This window comes from Eschrichtius robustus, chromosome 17 (genome assembly GCF_028021215.1).
Source record: "Eschrichtius robustus isolate mEscRob2 chromosome 17, mEscRob2.pri, whole genome shotgun sequence".
NCBI lineage: Eukaryota > Metazoa > Chordata > Mammalia > Artiodactyla > Eschrichtiidae > Eschrichtius > Eschrichtius robustus.
In genome coordinates, this window is record NC_090840.1 from 6691041 (window position 1) to 6711571 (window position 20531).

Here is a 20531-nt window from a genome sequence, read left to right on the forward strand (position 1 = left end):
ACGAGGTTCCGTTAACCTTTCCATCCTCACAGCATCAGTTCGGAGTCTTACATGCAGCGGATCATCACACATTTCCAGCCCTGTATTATACAGCAGTGGGCGGAGGCTTAGAATGACAAGGAAAAGGACATTTGAGACACGTATAAAAGTTGTATGAAAATCATAGCAACTAAGAACATGTCTGGTTTGAGGCTTTAACTGTAATCTTGATCACCCACAGGCTTATTTCATATTCAGTTTAAGCACTCATGAATAAACAAATACATACACAAATACATACAGATACTACTCTCACATAAGCTTTACACAGATACATGTGCTTCATGTAACTTGCGTGTAGACATAGATTTATTTCCCAAATCCCTAGGGGGTGTCCTTAGGCTTCCGGTAATCCACCTCCTGGCATGTCTTATTGCTTAATTATAGTGATGTATTTAACTTATTAATCACAAGAAAACAATAATTTTTCACTTTAAAAAAGCAATGTGTTAATGGTGCTACTTAGAGAACACTTCTTAAGAATACAGAGTACTGGAGTTAAGAGTCTCAAGGAAAGAGAATCACTGATATTGAAATGTCCCTGGGGAAGTTAGAAACGTCTATAAGCATATTAAAAATAAACTGCCACAGTCCCAAAGCCTTTAATGGAGCTGGGAAAGCTGTTTAATGCACACTAACTTGCAGTGATCGCTGTAGTTTAAAATAGATTTTAATCAAGCACCATCTGCATAATAGGCTGAACAAACAACACAGAACTCCACTTATAACTCTTATCATGTAAAGTAAATATTATCAAATCTTCACCATAGTAACAGGGCATATCACAGCACTTTTTGTGATGGTACTGTTTCTGTAAGTGAAAAATTCTGCTACTTAAATTCATTCTCTCTTTTCTTTCTAAACTATGCCATCTAAAATCCCCTTATGAGAATAAATTCAAATAAGCATGGAAAGTAAGTCATCTAGTTACTGTGAAATCAGCAAGGCTGTAATACCTCTTTCATTTTACAATCGGGTTTATTATTATCATTAATAATAACAGTACACTCAATGACTCAAAACATCAATTATAGAAAACCATATATAAAATGTTATACTCTTGAGATGATTCACAAGTGCAGGGCATTGTATCGGTATCACAGTTTGTAAAACAAATTCATTTTTAAGGATCCCTGATTCTGCCAAAGATAACTGAGTTTCGTTTTAGGATGAGTTTAGCAAAAATACTCAGTGGCCTTATATAAGGTAAGAAATTTGGGCTACTGTCCAGAAAAATCACTTTAAAGTGAAGAAAAGATTTGATTGTAATTATATACACCTGTTAGTTATGTTTATCAATTTTGTTAGATTCATTTGGTCTTTTCTAAATTTGCCTGTCTAGGGCAATATGTTTACTTCTTATTATTTTTGACTGAGGGTTTCTCCTGCCTTACACAGAATGCACAAGCTATCAATATACGGTCCCAGTGAATAAAATGCCAGGTGCCTACGTGTAGCCTCACCTGGGTTTTATTCCATGACTTAATCAAGTACGCTCAATTATCCAGAGTATGAATCGTCTAAGAACATATACACCTCGAAAATACTATATCCTAGTATAATTTAATTACTTAAATGGATTTTAGGAACCATTATTTGGAATCGAGTACTAACTGGCTGCTCGACTGACTTTTACTATTTTCCCCAGAACTACTTTGCTAAGTTCAGCCTTAACCAATGGGATACTTTATTTTTGATAAACAAGTACATATTAGTTGCTGGGATACTTTTAAGAAATTCTTAAATGTATCATGCATATTATATCATGTGAAGTGTTTAGCAACTGTGTAATAAATACAGTTCAATGTGGAAAATACCAGACTTTAAAATCCCAATTTAAAATATTCTGTCCTAATGTTAGACAGTGTGACCAGACATTTGGTACCAACATGGCTTGATTTCATTTCATGTTTATAGAAACCTGTCTGCTTATCATTTAAATTTTATTCCAGGAACCTCCTAGCCTTCAGAATGGTGGTAAATAACAAGTACCTTTCTAAAGGCTTGTTTAATTGTTGCTCTAGTGACACCCTATTTTTTTTGAGAAAAAAATCCCTTCTCTTTCTGTCCAGTATGGTAATGTACATGCAGTGATGAACTAGCAAATTCTAAGAAACTCTTAAGAGCAAAAAAAAGTAAGCAAAAGCAGGAACCCGGAGAAGTAAGCAGAGTACTGGAGCCAGCCAGCTTTCATCTTGAAGACAGCTGCTGAACCTGGTGAAATTGAGTCAAAGTTACAGCAGATAGAAGACAAAGCCCATGGCTGACCAAAAACAGTGGGATGTTTAACGGGAGGCTTCCTATTAAAAGTCAGGACACAAAAGAATTAGACTTTCAGTGCAGGGTGAAATAAAATGATTTCCCTTGCATGTTCCCTCCCGAGACCCGCAAGGACGATTCTGAATGAGAGGGGAAGAATATCTTTTGTGATAATTCACAAACAGAAGCCAGCTTTTGTAAGGATTTATACCCTGAATGCATACTACTCGAGTGGTCTGAAAAACTTTAAGCCCAAAGCGGTTCTAGATCATAATGGTCCAAGATGCTTGGGACGCTTGGCAGAAGCAAACACAAATCATCCTTAGAGGAGTCCACTTTCCAACCAGGTCCAAGAGAATTCTCATCAAGTTCTAATGAATATCAGCTGCTATTCCAAAAGCAAGAAAGCAAAATGAAACAAGGCAGTAAAACCAAGAGCCAGCAGTAACAATAAACAATAGAATCAGACCCCAAAATGCGTCACGTATTGGAATTAGCTTAAAGAACAAAAAAGATTAAATCTATGGATAAAGAGGAAGCAACTAAAAAACAAACAAACAAACAAAAGTCCAAACAGATTTGAGAAAGAACCAAATAAAACTAGAAATATAAAATAATTGAAATTAAAACCTCAATGTATCAGCTTTAATTTCAGATTTGATATAGTTGAAAATTGAATTACAAACTGGGAAACTGATATAAATAAATTAATCAGAATGTAATACAGAGCAAGAAGGAAACAGAAAATATGAAAGAAAAGAGTCATGGAGGATAGGATGAGAAAGTCTAGCATTTATCTTATCAGAATTACAGAATGAGAAAGGAGCAAGAATAGGGTAGAGGAGATTTCTGGAAAATACCCAGAACTGATGAAAAACAGAAATATTTAAATTTGGGATAAATTTAAAGGAACCCACATACTACACAATGATGCTGCAGGACACCGAAGGCAAGAGACGATCTTAAAACTAGTCAGAGAATAGAGGCAGATTACTTTCAAAGGAAAGACAGTGAGGCAGCAGAATTCTCAAAAGCAATAATGAAAATCAGGATTCAATGGAGTAATATATCATCTTCAAAATGGTAACAGAGAATCACTGTCAATCTAAAATTCTTCTCCTAGTGGAAGTACTTTTTAAGGTAATCATGTTCCCAATAGATCCTCACGAGAGAAAATTTTAAAGGCATAGGGAAAATGATGTCAGATGACAAACTTTACATGTGAATAAATCTAAAGAAAAAAGACTATAAAGACAATAAAAATAGTATTTCATGGAGTTCATAAAATTACACTTAATTTAAATTTAAGATAAGTTATAATTTAAATTATAATTAAGATAAACAACAGCAATAACTGCTCCAGTATAAATTGAAAGGAGGGTGTTTGGAGTTAAAGTAATTTAAGAAGGGTAAAGATATTGATCAATGTTAGACTTTCACGCATTTGTGTGTCAGGAGTAGTTACTAAATAAAGAGAAAGATTATAAAATTTCCAGTCTTAAAATGGGAAATTTTGGAATGAGAAAAGTAAGAACAATCTTAAGGAAGGTAAGAAAGAGAAAAAGAAACATAGACACATGTGGGACAAATAGAAAGCAACATATCAATACTGAAATGAGAAATAAACCCAAATTTTTTAGTATTTATATGAATGTAAATGAAGTCAGTTTCATTTGAAAGTAAAAATTTAACTATATACCACTGACAAGAGACATATAAAACTTAAGAAGACTTTTAGCAGAGAAGCTGAAAGTAAAAGGATGGAAAAATATATCTTGTGATTCTTAGCCCATAATTTCCTTAAAGGGAAAACTGTGCTAAAAATACAGTTGTAATGCCAGATACTTTAAGTGTCTTAAAGTGTCTGTTATATTACACATATTGGATTACAGGCTTAGAACCACAAGCTACCCGAGTTTATATTTCTTTGATGTTTGACTGCATGTCTAGTTTATGACTTCAGGCTGTCAACACAGCTCCATAGCAATCAGAACCATAAGGAGTGTTTATAAGGTGATAATTTATTTTACTGATGTATTTACAATATTTCTCTCTGTCAAAACAAAGTTATTTCATTTACTTGTTCAATTAGATAAACTGGAATTAATATGCAATTGCTTAAGAGAGCGCAAAGTATTAAGAGGGAAGGTTTAAAGCCTTCTTTTTCAGGTGTGAGACTAAATATTCTTTTTTAGGTGTGAGACTAAATATTCTTTTTTTAGATCTCATTAGAAATGATTTAAATGATCCTTTTGACTTAACGCTACTTCACATTTAACTGGAGCTGTTGCAGTACAACATTCCACATAAATCCTGCTCATACATAAAGGAAAATTCCGGTTTAATCATTAGCTGTGATGAAGAATGCCTGAGCATTTTCATCAGAGGACTTTTTTTAGCCATTTAATAAATATAAGTTGAATAAATGGGCAGGAGAATTTTGTACTGGAGAGAAGGTGAAGGACAGTGCACAGAGCTGGAATGGGAGGATGGATTTCGAGATGGAAAATGCACTTAAACTCAACATAAATTTGAGAATATTTGTGTAGACAAAAAGTCATTTTAATGAGGGCATTCTTGAGAAATCCACCCCTAGGCCTTCACACATAGATTATTCAAGACTATACAACTATGGAATATAAATTCCACTACACAATGCTTACGTGATCATTAATAATAAGCTATACATTACTTTGAGGTATGGATGTTAAGTGATTGGATAGGATACTCACTGGCAAAGTTTCATACTAGCCTGGAAACTCATAACATACAAATCCATGCCTCAGCAAAATTGTAAGATATGGACCTTATGCATCAATAGAAAATGGCAGAACCTGTCAATATTAATTCTATGAATTTCTGGTTTCTACTCAGTCTGCTACTCGTATAAATTGAAGAGTGTGGAAAATGCTATTGTAAGTAAGAATAATCCTGCATAAAATTTACTGTCAGAAGATGCTAATTTTGCATTAATTTCCTGAAATGTCAGCAATGAATACTGATAAAGATATAATCCAGATGTACAAATTGATCTTTACTATGAGTAGAACCTTAATTTTTCCCCTTGCAACATAGTACGTAACATCTGTGTTTAGAAATTTAACTTGAATTATCCACGCATAATTTGATACCTAAATCACTGGCCACAAACAGATTCTTGGTGTTCACATTTACAACCAGGTGCTCATTAGCTGGAGACACCGTGAGAATAATATAGATTTTCTTAAAAATTTATTTTGCCCTCTAAGTGATCAGCCAAAGGTCAGGCTTTTACTAGCCCAATACATTATTTATGTAATATCAATTAGTCTCCTCCCTCCCTTTTACGTTCCTTCTTGAGAGGCTGGCTCACTGACAGGGAGATACTGTGCAGGTAGAGGGGCGCTGATATCTACCTGTGCAGCTGTCCTGAAATGTACCTGGGATTTGTTTCCATCAGGGATGGTAGACAGCAGACATGGAAGAAATGAATGAAGTTTACACTCACACAAACCTAGAAACAGGAGGCCTGGCATGCCGTGCGGGGTCGTCAGGAGGCAGAGACGGGAGAGGGCAGAGCGTGCCCAGAGCCTTTACTGGGGTTTTTGTGGGAAGGAAGGGGCGAGGCAGGGTAGGTATACTGAGTAAGCTCAGGACTGGAATGTTTGAACAGTTTCAGTGGGCTTGGCTCTAGAGGTGGTCCCTAGTTGTCTATACCTAGCCCTGGGGGGAAACTCGGCGGGGAGTACTGGCGTGGTGTGTGAGAGTTTGATAAAGGAGATGACTGGGGTGTGGGCTGTGGATTGGTTGGTGTGTTTATCAAAGATGCACTCCCAGGGGAGTCATTCACCATCTCTAGGAATTAGCTACCCTGGTAGTGTTTCCAGGATTAAGGCCCTACATGCCAGAGCTTCAAAAATACTGAAAATAATAAAATATAGTCAATACAGCAGCCTTGCCTTTGTCATCAGGCTAAATAAATCTATGTGTCACTATCTGGATTGTTAAAAGACTATTGTTAAGTTAACCATGTAGATCAGAATCCCACGGTATTGCCATTTGTTTCCCCAAAACGAAATTCTCACAAGGTGAAAAGAAAACAAAGGGCCGACACAAATGACAGTTCATTAGTGACATTAAACAAAGAGGAGGAATATGAAATGTGCATGTGGCCGCCAGTGTTTTCCACAGGGACCAGGCAAGGGTCCTTCTCACTGGGACAAACTGGGAAGATGCCTGACTGATAACCAAGGCAATAAAAAGATGATTTCGATGCTCTTGACTGAGTGTACTTGGTTATGGTGCAGTCATTTGAAAAGGCTGCCTTGAATACTTTAAAGAACTAACTACCTTTTGTAGCTAATTTTCCAAAATAAGGACAATTAAGACCCATCTTTTTATACAGATAACTTAAGGTGATGCAGATAGACAGACAGACAACCATACTGGCCTGGGGTTAACAAGAGCTAGGTAATGAAACACCTAGGCTCCTTCTTCTGGAAGGGAGTCATTTAATATCTCTGGTCCTTCTTTTCTTCATCCTAAATATGAAATTTTTTTTTAAACAAATAAATAAATTTATTTATTTTTTGGCTGTGTTGGGTCTTTGTTGCTGTGCGTGGGCTTTCTCTAGTTGAGGCGAGTGGGGGCTACTCTTTGTTGCGGTGCGCGGGCTTCTCATTGCGGTGGCTTCTTTTTGTTGCAGAGCACGGGCTCTAGGCACGTGGGCTCAACAGTTGTGGCTCGCGGGCTCTAGAGCGCAGGCTCAGTAGTTGTAGTGCATGGGCTTAGTTGCTCCGCGGCATGCGGGATCTTCCCAGACCAGGGCTCGAACCCATGTCCCCTGCATTGGCAGGCGGATTCTTAACCACTGCACCACCAGGGAAGTCCCCTAAATACGAAATGTTTGGATAAGATGATCTCAAAGGATTCCTCTAACCATAACACACACACAAACACACACACACACACAGGGCCATCATTATATCCCTGGGACGTTGCCTTCTTAAAATAAAGTGGTTAAATTGAAAGATATTTTTGAATGAGTGGTGAATTAAGCTTGATTTTGGACACTGAGTCCTACAAGGTTATTTATTTTCCCTTACTCACTATGCAGACCCTATACTGTGTGGGTGCAACCTACTTTTATGCTTAATACATTTGCACTGAGAGGATTTGTTAGGAACTTAAAAATGCAATTGGACAAGCAGGTGATTTAATCCATTCGGTCCCCCACCAACGTTTCTCATTTGGACGATATAACTTGCATCCACCATAGGTCAAGGGAAGTGCCAGTCAATAGTTTTTTTTAGGCAGCAAGCCTTTCCTATTGGTCCCCAAAATAACCTAGTCATACCTTAGAGGTATCATCGCCTTCGTCCTCATGCACTGAGCTGGACGGTGAAGGAGTTGCAGACTTGCTTCCGGGAGGAGACGGCGAGCTGTGGGGGACACTGCTTCCCCCCATGTTCAATCCAAGCTGCGCACTGAGCTGTGACTGGTTGATGGTGGTCAGCTGGCCGTGCTGCATCATGCCTGGCTGCTGCCTGAGCTCTGCAGGCTGACCCCTTGGTCTCATGGCCGCCATCGGAGGATGGGAGCTATACTGGCTTCCTTCTGGGCTCCGTATATCTTGCATCTGTAAGAAAAAATGCAGAGGAATAATTTTTCACAAACCTGTTTCTGGAAAAATTTTTAAAAATTCCCTAGGCTTTAAAAATCCGTTAGGATGTCCTGCTAAACTATACACATTTCCACCCCCTCCCTCAGAGTAGGATAATCCTAACAGTATATATCACCCTGAATTTGAGAATTCAGTCAACATCACATTTCATTACTCAAGACCTGGTTGATTATATTTACAGTCCTTCTTCATACTGCAACGAAATGCAAACATATACCATTAACAGCTATTTATGGTGTAAGTTTCAAAATATTGATGCTTATTAGAGTGTCAATATTATATAATTATTAGTGATTACAGCATTCACAGTAATTCATGAAACTCTATTTCTTTGATTCTCATCATTTAAAAAAGGTGTTGAAAGTTAAGCATACTATGGTTCTCAGTTTACTTCTATATAGGCTAATACTGGCCAAATGATCTACGAACTTCCCGACTCAGAACATTTACAGGCTGGTATTAACCAACTGATTAACTGACTATTGACTACACAGTCCGATTTGAAAGTAAAGCTCTGAAGTTGCAAGGTCACCATATTAATCCATTATGCTATCTGGGTCACTGCTTTTTAGCCTTAATGAGACTCACTCTTACAATTCAAGCAGTGAATTTCATCTCTGCAAGAATTAGAATTAAAAGCATTGGAGGATGAAGTTCTTAACGTACCTAGAGGTCAAATGTGTTGTAAGAAGAGTGTGGTGGGTTTCACTTAATGTTTCTCTGGCATTTTCAAACTTAAAATAATGGGGACTGTTTTGTGGTGCTTACAGAAGCAGCTCAGTTTTGTTCACTCTGAAGGGCATTGGGGAGTTCATGCAGGTAGAGGGTTTATAAAACAAGAGAGAGAAAAAAAGAAACAAATGGAAAAAAGGAGGGCAGTGAAGAGATATATGTTAATGTTACATTTGGGAATGGAAAAAGTAAAACTAATGTTACCTTTCTCTATTTCATTAAAAAAAAAAAAAAAAACCCATATAGTGTCAGAATGCTTAGTAACTACCCCATCTGCAAATGTTACCATGACATGGAAATAATGAAAAGGTCAATTAAGTAACTTAGTCATAGGCTTTCTTTTCTTTTGGTAATAAAATCATTTTCTACCAATGCTCTCTAGTCATTTTACCAACCTAGTTAGACCTCCCTGAAACTGGAGTGGTGACTGAAGACGTGTCTGCCTGTGTTCCCTGTATTAGGTTTACTGTCTCCACCATGAGGCATCTTATTAGTCAACACCTTTTGACCTTTCCAAGTCTTGCTACTGCTTCATCTTCAGACTCGGTTCTAGGAATCCTAGACTCTGGCTCTCCTAGGTGAAGGGTTAGTCTGGCTCTGTGGCTTTGTACCCGTTGATTTCCTGGTTTAAATCAACCTTTTTCCCATAATTTAAACCGTGTTCCTCCAATCCTTCAAAAGTAGCTCATAGCTCTCCTTTTTATGAAACCCCTCATTAAGCAGGTATCACTATTCAGTGATATATGTTAGCGCTGCAGAGGCCCTAGTGACACGTTCTCAATCTACAGAAGAGGAGACTGAGGGGCTTTGAATGTCTGTTGAATAAATATATAAATAAATGACTAAAACCCAGAGATCTTAAGTGACTTCCCCAAACCACACAGTTGGAGTTAAAACCTACATCTCTCAATTCCAGTCTTTGATACTGCCTACTGTATTAAGCAGCTGATGCAATATTCTACATATCCCAAAGAGAGAGTTATAGTTAATTAAAGACAGTCAAAAACACCCATCCAATATTGTCTACCCCAATCCATGGTTTTTATCTAGTCCATTCATGTTGCCTCCACTCACATTTACTAAAATAGTTTTTGTTCCTGCTTAACTGTTCCTATAACTTCCATAATCTGACCTTCCCTGTGAAATAATACTAGCTTTCACAGCTATCCATAAAGTTGTGCCACTGAGTCTCTTTCAGGCCCGTACTCTAAGGCCCTGAGGTCCTACTGTGTTCTTCCTTAGACCCTTAGCATGTAGAACTGGTCTCTCACTGTGGGCACAGAGTAATGGGTGCCCATAAAGGGCACTGTCCTATACAGGGCAGCTCCCTCTCCCAACCCTGCACCAAATAAAGCACTCACATGCATATTCAAACATATCTGTTTGGAGAAGACACATTTTTAGAGCCCTGCAAATTAAAAATGTTTACTAACAAAATCATACTTTAGATTATCTTTCCAAACGTATATAGCTAATATCTTTATTTCTCTGTCACGTAAATCCCAAGTTACAAGCATGAACAGTTGTAGCCTATCTGGAGCCCACTTCTCACTCTTTCAGACATATTGTGGTTTTCACGTGACATTGCAGAAGGTGATCTCTAAACTGACTTACACACAGAATTTCCAGATTTACGACTACAAATTTCACTTCAGAGCACCTATCTCTTCCTCCATTTTGTAATCTTTTTTATTGTTTTCTCATGCTAATTAGTGTGGTGGGTAGATCTCTGAGAACTAAAATTCTATCTCCACCTTTGTTTTACTAGTAGAAGGAGGTGGGCGTGGTGGGAGGCAGTAGGGAATCAATCTGGGTCGCGACCACACAGCACTCAACAGGGCACCACTTCTTCAACACACTCATCATTAGTCCAAAATATGGTGTCACCAGTGGTGTCAGGCCAGCAGACAGCAGCTTTAACACTGAATCAAAGAAGAATTTTCCTTTGCGGAGGGTGGCAAGCACAAATCAGAGGGCAAACTCATCTCTTTAGGCCTCAGATGCACTTAGAAATAGATCTTAACACCCCTGGTGACATTTCTGAATTAGGAGGAGTTTTTCCATTTCACCTTGCTTTGATAGAAGTCAGTTTACTATTTATCACTGCCTAATGTATAATATGGGGCAAATTAAACTGGAGGGACTCTGATTACTGAAAACTAAGAATAATTAGTCAGCTCATGAAGGTAAGCAAATGTTCTGATTACTGGTTTCCTTCTAGGAAGATAGTGACTAACTACAGGTCTTAATGTGAAATACGAAACTTCAACTTGCAAAATATTATTTCCTGTTACTCTCCGGTATTCTCAATTTACTGTGAATAATTCACTTAAGTCATGCTTAATCTCAACTGCTGTTCTGATTCCTCCCAGCTCCTTCATTGACTTCTATTCTTCTTACAACTTTCCACCCCTAAATGATTCCCTAACATTCTGTTTTTGAGTCACATTTCTTCATCCAGCTAAGATGCATCATGATTTTGTGAATGGGGAACGTTCTACATGAAAACGTACAATTCTGGCCCAAACTCCAGGTCCTACTCTACTAGATGTCACTACTTGGACATCACCCCTGCTGGAAAACCGAACAAGGTCTTCTTTCTCAAAACTATTTCATACTCTGTGTCCAATTTCTTTCGATGATACCTTCATCCTCCCCGTCACTTCTACTCAAAATGTTCTAGTAATTTTGGGTTCATTCCTTTTCTATCAAACTCTTGTGAGTTCCACTGAGTGTGCTCTACAATACCCCTTCCATCTTCCCTTCCTCTCACTCCCACACCATTCACGCATTTTCAGGCCTTCATTACTTCCTCACTTGCAATAGTTACTTAACTAAAAAGAATATCTTCACATCCACCCCGAAGAGTACTGTAAAATTATGAGCCAGACTCAAAACCTTCCAGGTGATATCTGCCTACCAAATTGAATCCAAACTGTTCAGCATGCCGTTCAAGATTCCAAATGAACTTTATTCCTTATAAGTGTCCTTCACACACTTGATTGTTCAACCAAACCCAACTAATTGCTTTCCTTTGCCTCTCTCTCCCTTGAACATGTGCCTTTGTCTATGCTGCTCTTTCAGCAATCACTTTCTGAGCATTTGCTGTTTGAACTTTTGAAAAACAGTGAAAAAAAAAACTTTGCTCGGTGATTTGTGGTTTGCACAGAACTTTTACCTACTGGGCCTCATAATTCCCCTTTGAGGTAGCCCTATAGAAATGGCTGTTTTGTACAAGTTTATTGAGAATGGTGGAGGATAAATGGTCTCAGATCTCTCTACCAACAAAGATTAAAGTAGAAATAAGCTTATTTTACATATTTGTGTTCTTTTCACAATTCCACGATGCCATTACCATATTCACATATCCAAACCCTGAATATACTGGGTTGGCCAAAAAGTGCCTACAGTTTTTAAGTAAAAATAAAAGACACATTTTTCATTTTCGCTAAGAACTTTATTGAACAACGTATTCACCCTTTAATTCCACTACCGTCTGCCATTTTCCAGGCAACTTCATAATTCCATCATCCCAAAACATTTTATCTTTTTGAGCAAAGAACTGTTCCAGGTGCCATTTTTTTTTTAACATCTTTATTAGAGTATAATTGCTTTACATTGTTGTGTTAGTTGCTGCTATATAACAAAGTGAATCAGCTATACATATACATATATCCCCATATCCCCTCCTTCTTGCATCTCCCTCCTACCCTCCCTATCCCACCCCTCTAGGTGGTCACAAAGCACCGAGCTGATCTCCCTGTGCTATGCAGCTGCTTCCCACGAGCTATCTATTTTACATTTGGTAGTGTATATATGTCCATGCCACTCTCTCACTTCGTCTCAGCTTACCCTTCCCCCTCCCCATGTCCTCAAGTCCATTCTCTACGTCTGTGTCTTTATTCCTGTCCTGCCCCTATGTTATTCAGAACCTTTTTTTTTTTTAGATTCCATATATATGTGTTAGAATATGGCATTTGTTTTTCTCTTTCTGACTTATTTCACTCTGTATGACAGACTCTAGGTCCATCCACCTCACTACAAATAACTCAATTTCATTTCCTTTTATGGCTGAGTAATATTCCATTGTATATATGTGCCACATCTCCTTTATCCATTCATCTGTCGATGGACACTTAGGTTGCTTCCATGTCCTGGCTATTGTAAGTAGTGCTGCAATGAACATTGTGGTACATGACTCTTTTTGAATTATGGTTTTCTCAGGGTATATGCCCAGTAGTGGGATTGCTGGGTCATATGGTAGTTATATCTTTAGTTTTTTAAGGAACCTCCACACTGTTCTCCATAGTGGCTGTGTCAATTTACATTCCCACCAGCAAGAGGGTTCCCTTTTCTCCACACCCTCTCCAGCATTTACTGTTTGTAGATTTTTTGATGATGGCCATTCTGACTGGTGTGATACCTCATTGCAGTTTTGATTTGCATTCTTTAATGATTAGTGATGTTGAGCATCCTTTCATGTGTTTGTTGGCATTCTGTATATCTTCTTTGGAGAAATGTCTATTTAGGTCTTCTGCCCATTTTTGATTTGGGTCGTTTGTTTTTTGATATTGAGCTGCACGAGCTGCTTGTATATTCTGCAGATGACTCCTTTGTCAGTTGCTTCATTTGCAAATATTTTCTCCCATTCTGAGGGTTGTCTTTTTGTCTTGTTTATGGTTTCCTTTGCTGTGCAAAAGCTTTGAAGTTTCATTAGGTCCCATTTGTTTATTTTTGTTTTTATTTCCATTTCTCTAGGAAATTTCTCTAGGATATGTCAAAAAGGATCTTGCTGTGATTTATGTCATAGAGTGTTCTGCCTATATTTTCCTCTAAGAGTTTTATAGTGTCTGGCCTTACATTTAGGTCTTTAATCCATTTTGAGTTTATCTTTGTGTATGGTGTTAGGGAATGTTCGAATTTCATTCTTTCACATGTAGCTGTCCACTTTTCCCAGCACCACTTACTGAAGAGACTGTCTTTTCTCCATTGTATATTCTTGCCTCCTTTATCAAAGATAAGGTGACCATATGTGCGTGGGTTTATCTCTGGGCTTTCTATCCTGTTCCATTGATCTCTATTTGTTTCTGTGCCAGCACCATACCGTCTTGATGACTGTAGCTTTGTAGTATAGTCTGAAGTCAGGGAGCCTGATTCCTCCAGCTCCGTTTTTCTTTCTCAAGATTGCTTTGGCTACTCGCGGTCTTTTGTGTTTCCATACAAATTGTGAAATTTTTTGTTCTGGTTCTGTGAAAAATGCCATTGGTAGTTTGATAGGGATTGCATTGAATCCGTAGATTGCTTTGGGTAGTATAGTCATTTTCACAATGTTGATTCTTCCAATCCAAGAACATGGTATATCTCTCCATCTATTTGTATCATCTTTAATTTCTTTCATCAGTGTCTTATAGTTTTCTGCATACAGGTCTTTTGTCTCCTTAGGTAGGTTTATTCCTAGGTATTTTATTCTTTTTGTTGCAACGGTAAATGGGAGTGTTTCCTTAATTTCTCTCTCAGATTTTTCATCATTAGTGTATAGGAATGCAAGAGATTTCTGTGCATTAATTTTGTATCCTGCTACTTACCAAATTCATTGATTAGCTCTAGTAATTTTCTGGTAGCATCTTTAGGATTCTTTATGTATAGTATCATGTCATCTGCAAATAGTGACAGTTTTACTTCTTCTTTTCTGATTTGGATTCCTTTTATTTCTTTTTCGCCTCTGATTGCTGTGGCTAAAACTTCCAAAACCATGTTGAATAATAGTGGTGAGAGTGGGCAACTCTGTCTTGTTCCTGATCTTAGAGGAAATGGTTTCAGTTTTTCACCATTGAGAAAGATGTTGGCTGTGGGTTTGTCATATATGGCCTTTATTATGTTGAGGTAGGTTCCCTCTATGCCTACTTTCGGGAGAGTCTTTATCATAAATGAGTGTTGAACTTTGCCAAAAGCTTTTTCTGCATCTATTGAGATTATCATATGGTTTTTATCCTTCAATTTGTTAATACGGTGTATCACTTTGATTGATTTGTGTAGACTGAAGAATCCTTGCATTCCTGGGATAAATCCCACTTGATCATGGTGTATGATCCTTTTAATGTGCTCCTGGATTCTGTCTGCTAGTATTTTGTTGAGGATTTTTGCATCTATGTTCATCAGTGATATTGGCCTGTAGTTTTCTTTCTTTGTGACATCTTTGTCTGGTTTTGGTATCAGGGTGATGGTGGCCTCGTAGAATGAGTTTGGGAGTGTTCCTCCGTCTGCTACATTTTGGAAGAGTTTGAGAAGGATAGGTGTTAGCTCTTCTCTAAATGTTTGATAGAATTTGCCTCTGAAGCAATCTGGTCCTGGGCTTTTGCTTGTTGGAAGATTTTTAACCAGTTTCAGTTTCAGTGCTTGTGACTGATCTGTTTATATTTTCTATGTCTTCCTGGTGCAGTCTCAGAAGGTTGTACTTTTCTAAGAATTTGTCCATTTCTTCCAGGTTGTCCATTTTATTGGCATATAGTTGCTTGTAGTAATCTCTCATGATCCTTTGTATTTCTGCAGTATCAGTTGTTATTTCTCCTTTTTCATTTCTAATTCCTTTGATTTGAGTCTTCTCCCTTTTTTTCTCGATGAGTCTGGCTAATGGTTTATCAATTTTGTTTATCTTCTCAAAGAACCACCTTTTAGTTTTATTGATCTTTGCTACTGTTTCCTTCATTTCTTTTTCATTTATTTCTGATCTGATCTCTATGATTTCTCTCCTTCTGCTAACTTTGGGGTTTTTTCTTTCTCTAACTGCTTTAGGTGTAAGGTTATGTTGTTTATTTGAGAGTTTTCTTGTTTCTTGTGGTAGGCTTGTATAGCTATAAACTTCCCTCTTAGAACGGCTTTTGCTGCATCCCATAGGTTTTGGGTCGTTGTGTTTTCATTGTCATTTGTTTCTAGGTATGTTTTGATTTCCTCTTTGATTTCTTCAGTGATCTCTTGGTTATTTAGTAGTGTATTGTTTAGCCTCCATGTGTTTGTATTATTTACAGTTTTTTTTCCCTGTAATCGATATCTAGTCTCATAGCATTGTGGTAGGAAAAGATACTTGATGCAATTTCAATTTTCTTAAATTTACCAAGGCTTGATTTGTAACCCAAGATATGATCTATCCTGGAGAATGTTCCATGAGCACTTGAGAAGAAAGTGTATTCTGTTGTTTTTGGATGGAATGTCCTATAAATATCAATTAAGTTCATCTTGTTTAATGTGTCATTTAAAGCTTGTGTTTCCTTATTTTTTTTTTAATTTATTTATTTTATTTACTTTTGGCTGTGTTGGGTCTTCGTTGCTGTGCACGGGCTCTTCTCTAGTTGCAGCAAGTGGGGGCTACTCTTCGTTGCGGTGCACAGGCTTCTCATTGCGGTGGCTTCTCTTGTTGCAGAGCACGGGCTCTAGGTGCACAGGCTTCAGTAATTGTGGCTTGTGGGCTCAGCAGTTGTGGCTTGTGGGCTCTAGAACGCAGGCTCAGTAGTTGGGCACATGGGCTTAGGTGCTCCGTGGCATGTGGGATCTTCCTGGACCAGGGCTCGAACCGAATTCCCTTCTTAACCACTGTGCCACCAGGGAAGCCCCTCCTTATTTATTTTCATTTTGGATGATCTGTCCCTTGGTGAAAGTGGGGTGTTAAAGTCCCCTACTATGATTGTGTTACTGTCGATCTCCCCTTTTATGGCTGTTAGTATTTGCCTTATGTATTGAGGTGCTCCTATGTTGGGTGCATAAATATTTACAATTGTTATATCTTCTTGGATTGATCCCTTGATCATTATGTAGTGTCCTTCTTTGTCTCCTGTAATAGTCTTTATTTTAAAGTCTATTCTGTCTGATATGAGAATTGCTACTCCAGCTTTCTTTTGATTTCCATTTGCATGGAATATCTTTTTCCATCCCCTCACTTTCAGTCTGTATGTGTCCCTAGGTCTCAGGTGGGTCTCTTGTAGACAGTGTATATACGGGTCTTGTTTTTGTATCCATTCAGCCAGTCTATGTCTTTTGGATGGCACATTTAATCCATTTACATTTAAGGTAATTATCGATACGTATGTCCCTGTTACCATTTTCTTAATTGTTTTGGGTTTGTTATTGTAGGTCTTTTCCTTCTCTTGTGTCTCCTGCCTAGAGAAGTTCCTTTAGCATTTGTTGTAAAGCTGGTTTGGTGGTGCTGAACTCTCTCAGCTTTTGCTTGTCTGTAAAGGTTTTAATTTCTCCGTCAAATCTGAATGAGATCCTTGCTGGGTAGAGTAATCTTGGTTGTAGGTTTTTCCCTTTCATCACTTTAAATATGTCCTGCCACTCCCTTCTGGCTTGCAGAGTTTCTGCTGAAAGATCAGCTGTTAACCTTATGGGGATTCCCTTGTGTGTTATTTGTTGCTTTTCCTTTGCTGCTTTTAATATTTTTTCTTTGTATTTAATTTTTGATAGTTTGATTAATATGTGTCTTGGCATGTTTCTCCTTGGATTTACCCTGTATGGGACTCTCTGTGCTTCCTGGACTTGATTGACTATTTCCTTTCCCATGTTAGGGAAGTTTTCAACTATAATCCCTTTAAATATTTTCTCAGACCCTTTCTTTTTCTCTTCTTCTTCTGGGACCTATATAATTCGAATGTTGTTGCATTTAATGTTGTCCCGGATGTCTCTGAGACTGTTCTCAATTCTTTTCATTCTTTTTTCTTTATTCTGCTCTGAAGTAGTTATTTCCACTATTTTATCTTCCAGGTCACTTATTCGTTCTTCTCCTCAGTTATTCTGCTATTGATTCCTTCTAGAGAATTTTTAATTTCATTTATTGTGTTGTTCATCATTGTTTGTTTGCTCTTTAGTTCTTCTAGGTCCTTGTTAATCGTTCCTTGTATTTTCTCCATTTTATTTCCAAGATTTTGGATCATCTTTACTATCATTACTCTGAATTCTTTTTCAGGTAGACTGCCTATTTCCTCTTCATTTGTTTGGTCTGGTGGGTTTTTACCTTGCTCCTTTATCTGCTGTGTATTTCTCTGTCTTCTCCTTTTGCTTAACTTACTGTGTCTGGGGTCTCTGTTTCACAGGCTGCAGGTTTGTAGTTCCCGTTGTTTTTGGTGTCTGCCCCTAGTGGCTAAGGTTGGTTCAGTGGGTTGTGTACGCTTCCTGGTGGAGGGGACTAGTGCCTGTGTTCTGGTGGATGAGGTTGGATCTTGTCTTTCTGGTGGCAGGACTGCGTCCGGTGGTGTGTTTTGGGGTGTCTGAGAACTCAATATGATTTTAGGCAGCCTGTCTGCTAATGGGTGGCGTTGTGTTCCTGTCTTGCTAGTTGTTTGGCATAGGGTGTCCAGCACTGGAGCTAGCTGGTCGTTGAGTGGAGCTGGGCCTTAGCGTTGAGACAGAGATCTCTGGGAGAGCTCCTGCCGATTGATATTATATGGGGCCGGGAGGTCTCTGGTGGACCAATGTCCTGAACTCGGCTCTCCCACCTCAGAGGCTCAGGCCTGACACCCAGCTGGAGCACCAAGACCCTGTCGGCTACATGACTTTTGGGAAGTCTGAGGTCTCCTGCCAGTGTCCAGTAGGTGTTCTATAGGAGTTGTTGCACATGTAGATGTATTTTTGATGTATTTGTGGGGAGGAGGATGATCTCCATGTCCCACTCCTCTGCCATCTTGAACGTCCTCCCCAGGTGCCTTTTACAGTCTTCCAGGGAACTGAAAGTTTTTCCATTAAAAGAATTTTGTAAAGACCTAAATAAATGGAAATCCAAAGGTGCAGTGTCTGATGAATAAGGAGGATGAATCAGAACTTCTCAGCCAAGCTGTAACAGTTTTTGTCTGGTCATCTAAGAAACACGTGGTCTTGCGTTATCCTGATGGAAGATAATGAGTTTTTTGTTGACTAATTCTGGATGCTTTTGTCGAGTGCTGCTTTCAGTTGGTCTAATTGGGAGCAGTATTTGTTGGAATTAATCATTTGGTTTTCCAGAAGGAGCTCATAATAAAGGACTCCGTTGCAATCCCACAATATACACAACATCACCATCCTTGGATGAAGACCAGTTTTCGGTGTAGTTGGTGGTGGTTCATGTCACTTAGCCCACTATCTCTTCCATTTCACATTACTGTACAGTATCTACTTTTCATCACCAATCACAATTTGTTTTAAAAACAGAACGTTTTCATTACATTTAAGTAGTGAATCTCATGCGGAAATATGGTCAAGAAGGTTTTTTTTTCGCTTAACTTATGTGGAACCCGAACATCAAAGGGATTAACATAACCAAGCTGGTGCAAATGATTTTCAATGCTTGATTTGGATATTTTGAATATGTCGGCTATCTCTCACGTGTTACAACGTTGCTTGTTCTCAATTAATGTCTCGATTTGATCGCTATCTACTTCAACTGGTCTACCTGACCGTGGAGCATCGTCCAGCAAGAAATCTCCAGCATGGGGGGCTTCCCTGGTGGCGCAGTGGTTGAGAATCTGCCTGCCAATGCAGGGGACACAGGTTCGAGCCCTGGTCTGGGAAGATCCCACATGCCGCGGAGCATCTAAGCCCGTGAGCCACAATTACTGAGCCTGCGCGTCTGGAGCCTGTGCTCCGCAACAAGAGAGGCCGAGACAGTGAGAGGCCCGCGCACCGCGATGAAGAGTGGCCCCCGCTCGCCGCAACTGGAGAAAGCCCTCGCACAGAAACAAAGACCCAACACAGCCATAAATAAATAAATAAATAAATAAAAAACAAACAAAAAAAACAGCACCTAATCCTCTAAGGCAGAATGTAATCCTATGAAACCACAGAAATAGCTTTCCCTAGAAAGTACTATTCCAAGATCTGATGGAAATTTCTAAATATATTTATAAAAAAAAAAAAAAAAGAAAAAGAAAAGAAATCTCCAGCATGAAAGTTTGGAAACCACTTTTGATACGTTCAATCAGTCACAGCACCTTCTCCGTAAACTGCACAAATCTTTTTTTGCATTTCGGTTGCGTTTTAACCTTTCTTGAAATAATAAAGCAGAGGGACTTCCCTGGTGGTCAGTGGTAAAGAATCCTCCTTCCAAAGCAGGGGACACAGGTTCGACCCCTGGTCGGGGAACTAAGATCCCATGTGCCGCAGGGCAACTAAGCCTGCGCACCACAACTACTGAGCCTGCACCTCAATGAGAGAGCCCTCATGCCACAACTAGAGAGAGAGAACCCACATGTCTCAATGAAGACCACCCCGCGGGCTTCCCTGGTGGCGCAGTGGTTAGGAATCTGCCTGCCAATGCAGGGGACACGGGTTCGAGCCCTGGTCTGGGAGGATCCCACATGCCATGGAGCAACTAGGCCCGTGAGCCACAACTGCTGAGCCTACGCATCTGTAGCCTGTGCTCCGCAACGAGAGGCCGCGACCGTGAGAGGCCCGCGCACCGTGATGAAGAGTGGCCCCCGCTCGCCACAAGTAGAGAAAGCCCTCGCACAGAAACAAAGACCCAACACGGCCAAGAAAAAAATAATAATAAATAAATAAAATTCACATAGGCCTTAGATTTAAAAAAAAAAAAAAAATACTATAAAAAAAAGACCACCCCGCGTGCTGCAACTAAGACCCAACGCAGCCAAAAAAAAAAAAAGAAAATTAAACGTTTTTAAAAAAAGAAATAATAAAGCATAATATCCCAAAAATGTTGTTTTCTTCCATCTTCAATATTAAAATGGCTACACAAAAATTCACCAATTTTGATAAGTCTTTTTTTAAATGCATGCTGATATGACAGCTGTCACATATGATCTAACAAAATTGTTTTGAATGAAGTTAAAGACAACTAAGTGCTATGACAGCCACCTTA

General features: G+C 38.8%; 1 protein-coding gene across 1 annotated transcript in view; it reads right to left on the minus strand.

Annotated features, from left to right (window-relative positions):
• The window catches only part of TOX (thymocyte selection associated high mobility group box), a 296786-nt gene that overhangs the window by 38503 nt on the left and 237752 nt on the right, over positions 1 to 20531 (minus strand). Inside the window, exon 4 of the mRNA XM_068526067.1 lies at positions 7634 to 7915. Coding sequence (XP_068382168.1) covers positions 7634 to 7915 — 282 coding nt within the window. The remainder of the gene's footprint in view (positions 1 to 7633; positions 7916 to 20531) is intronic.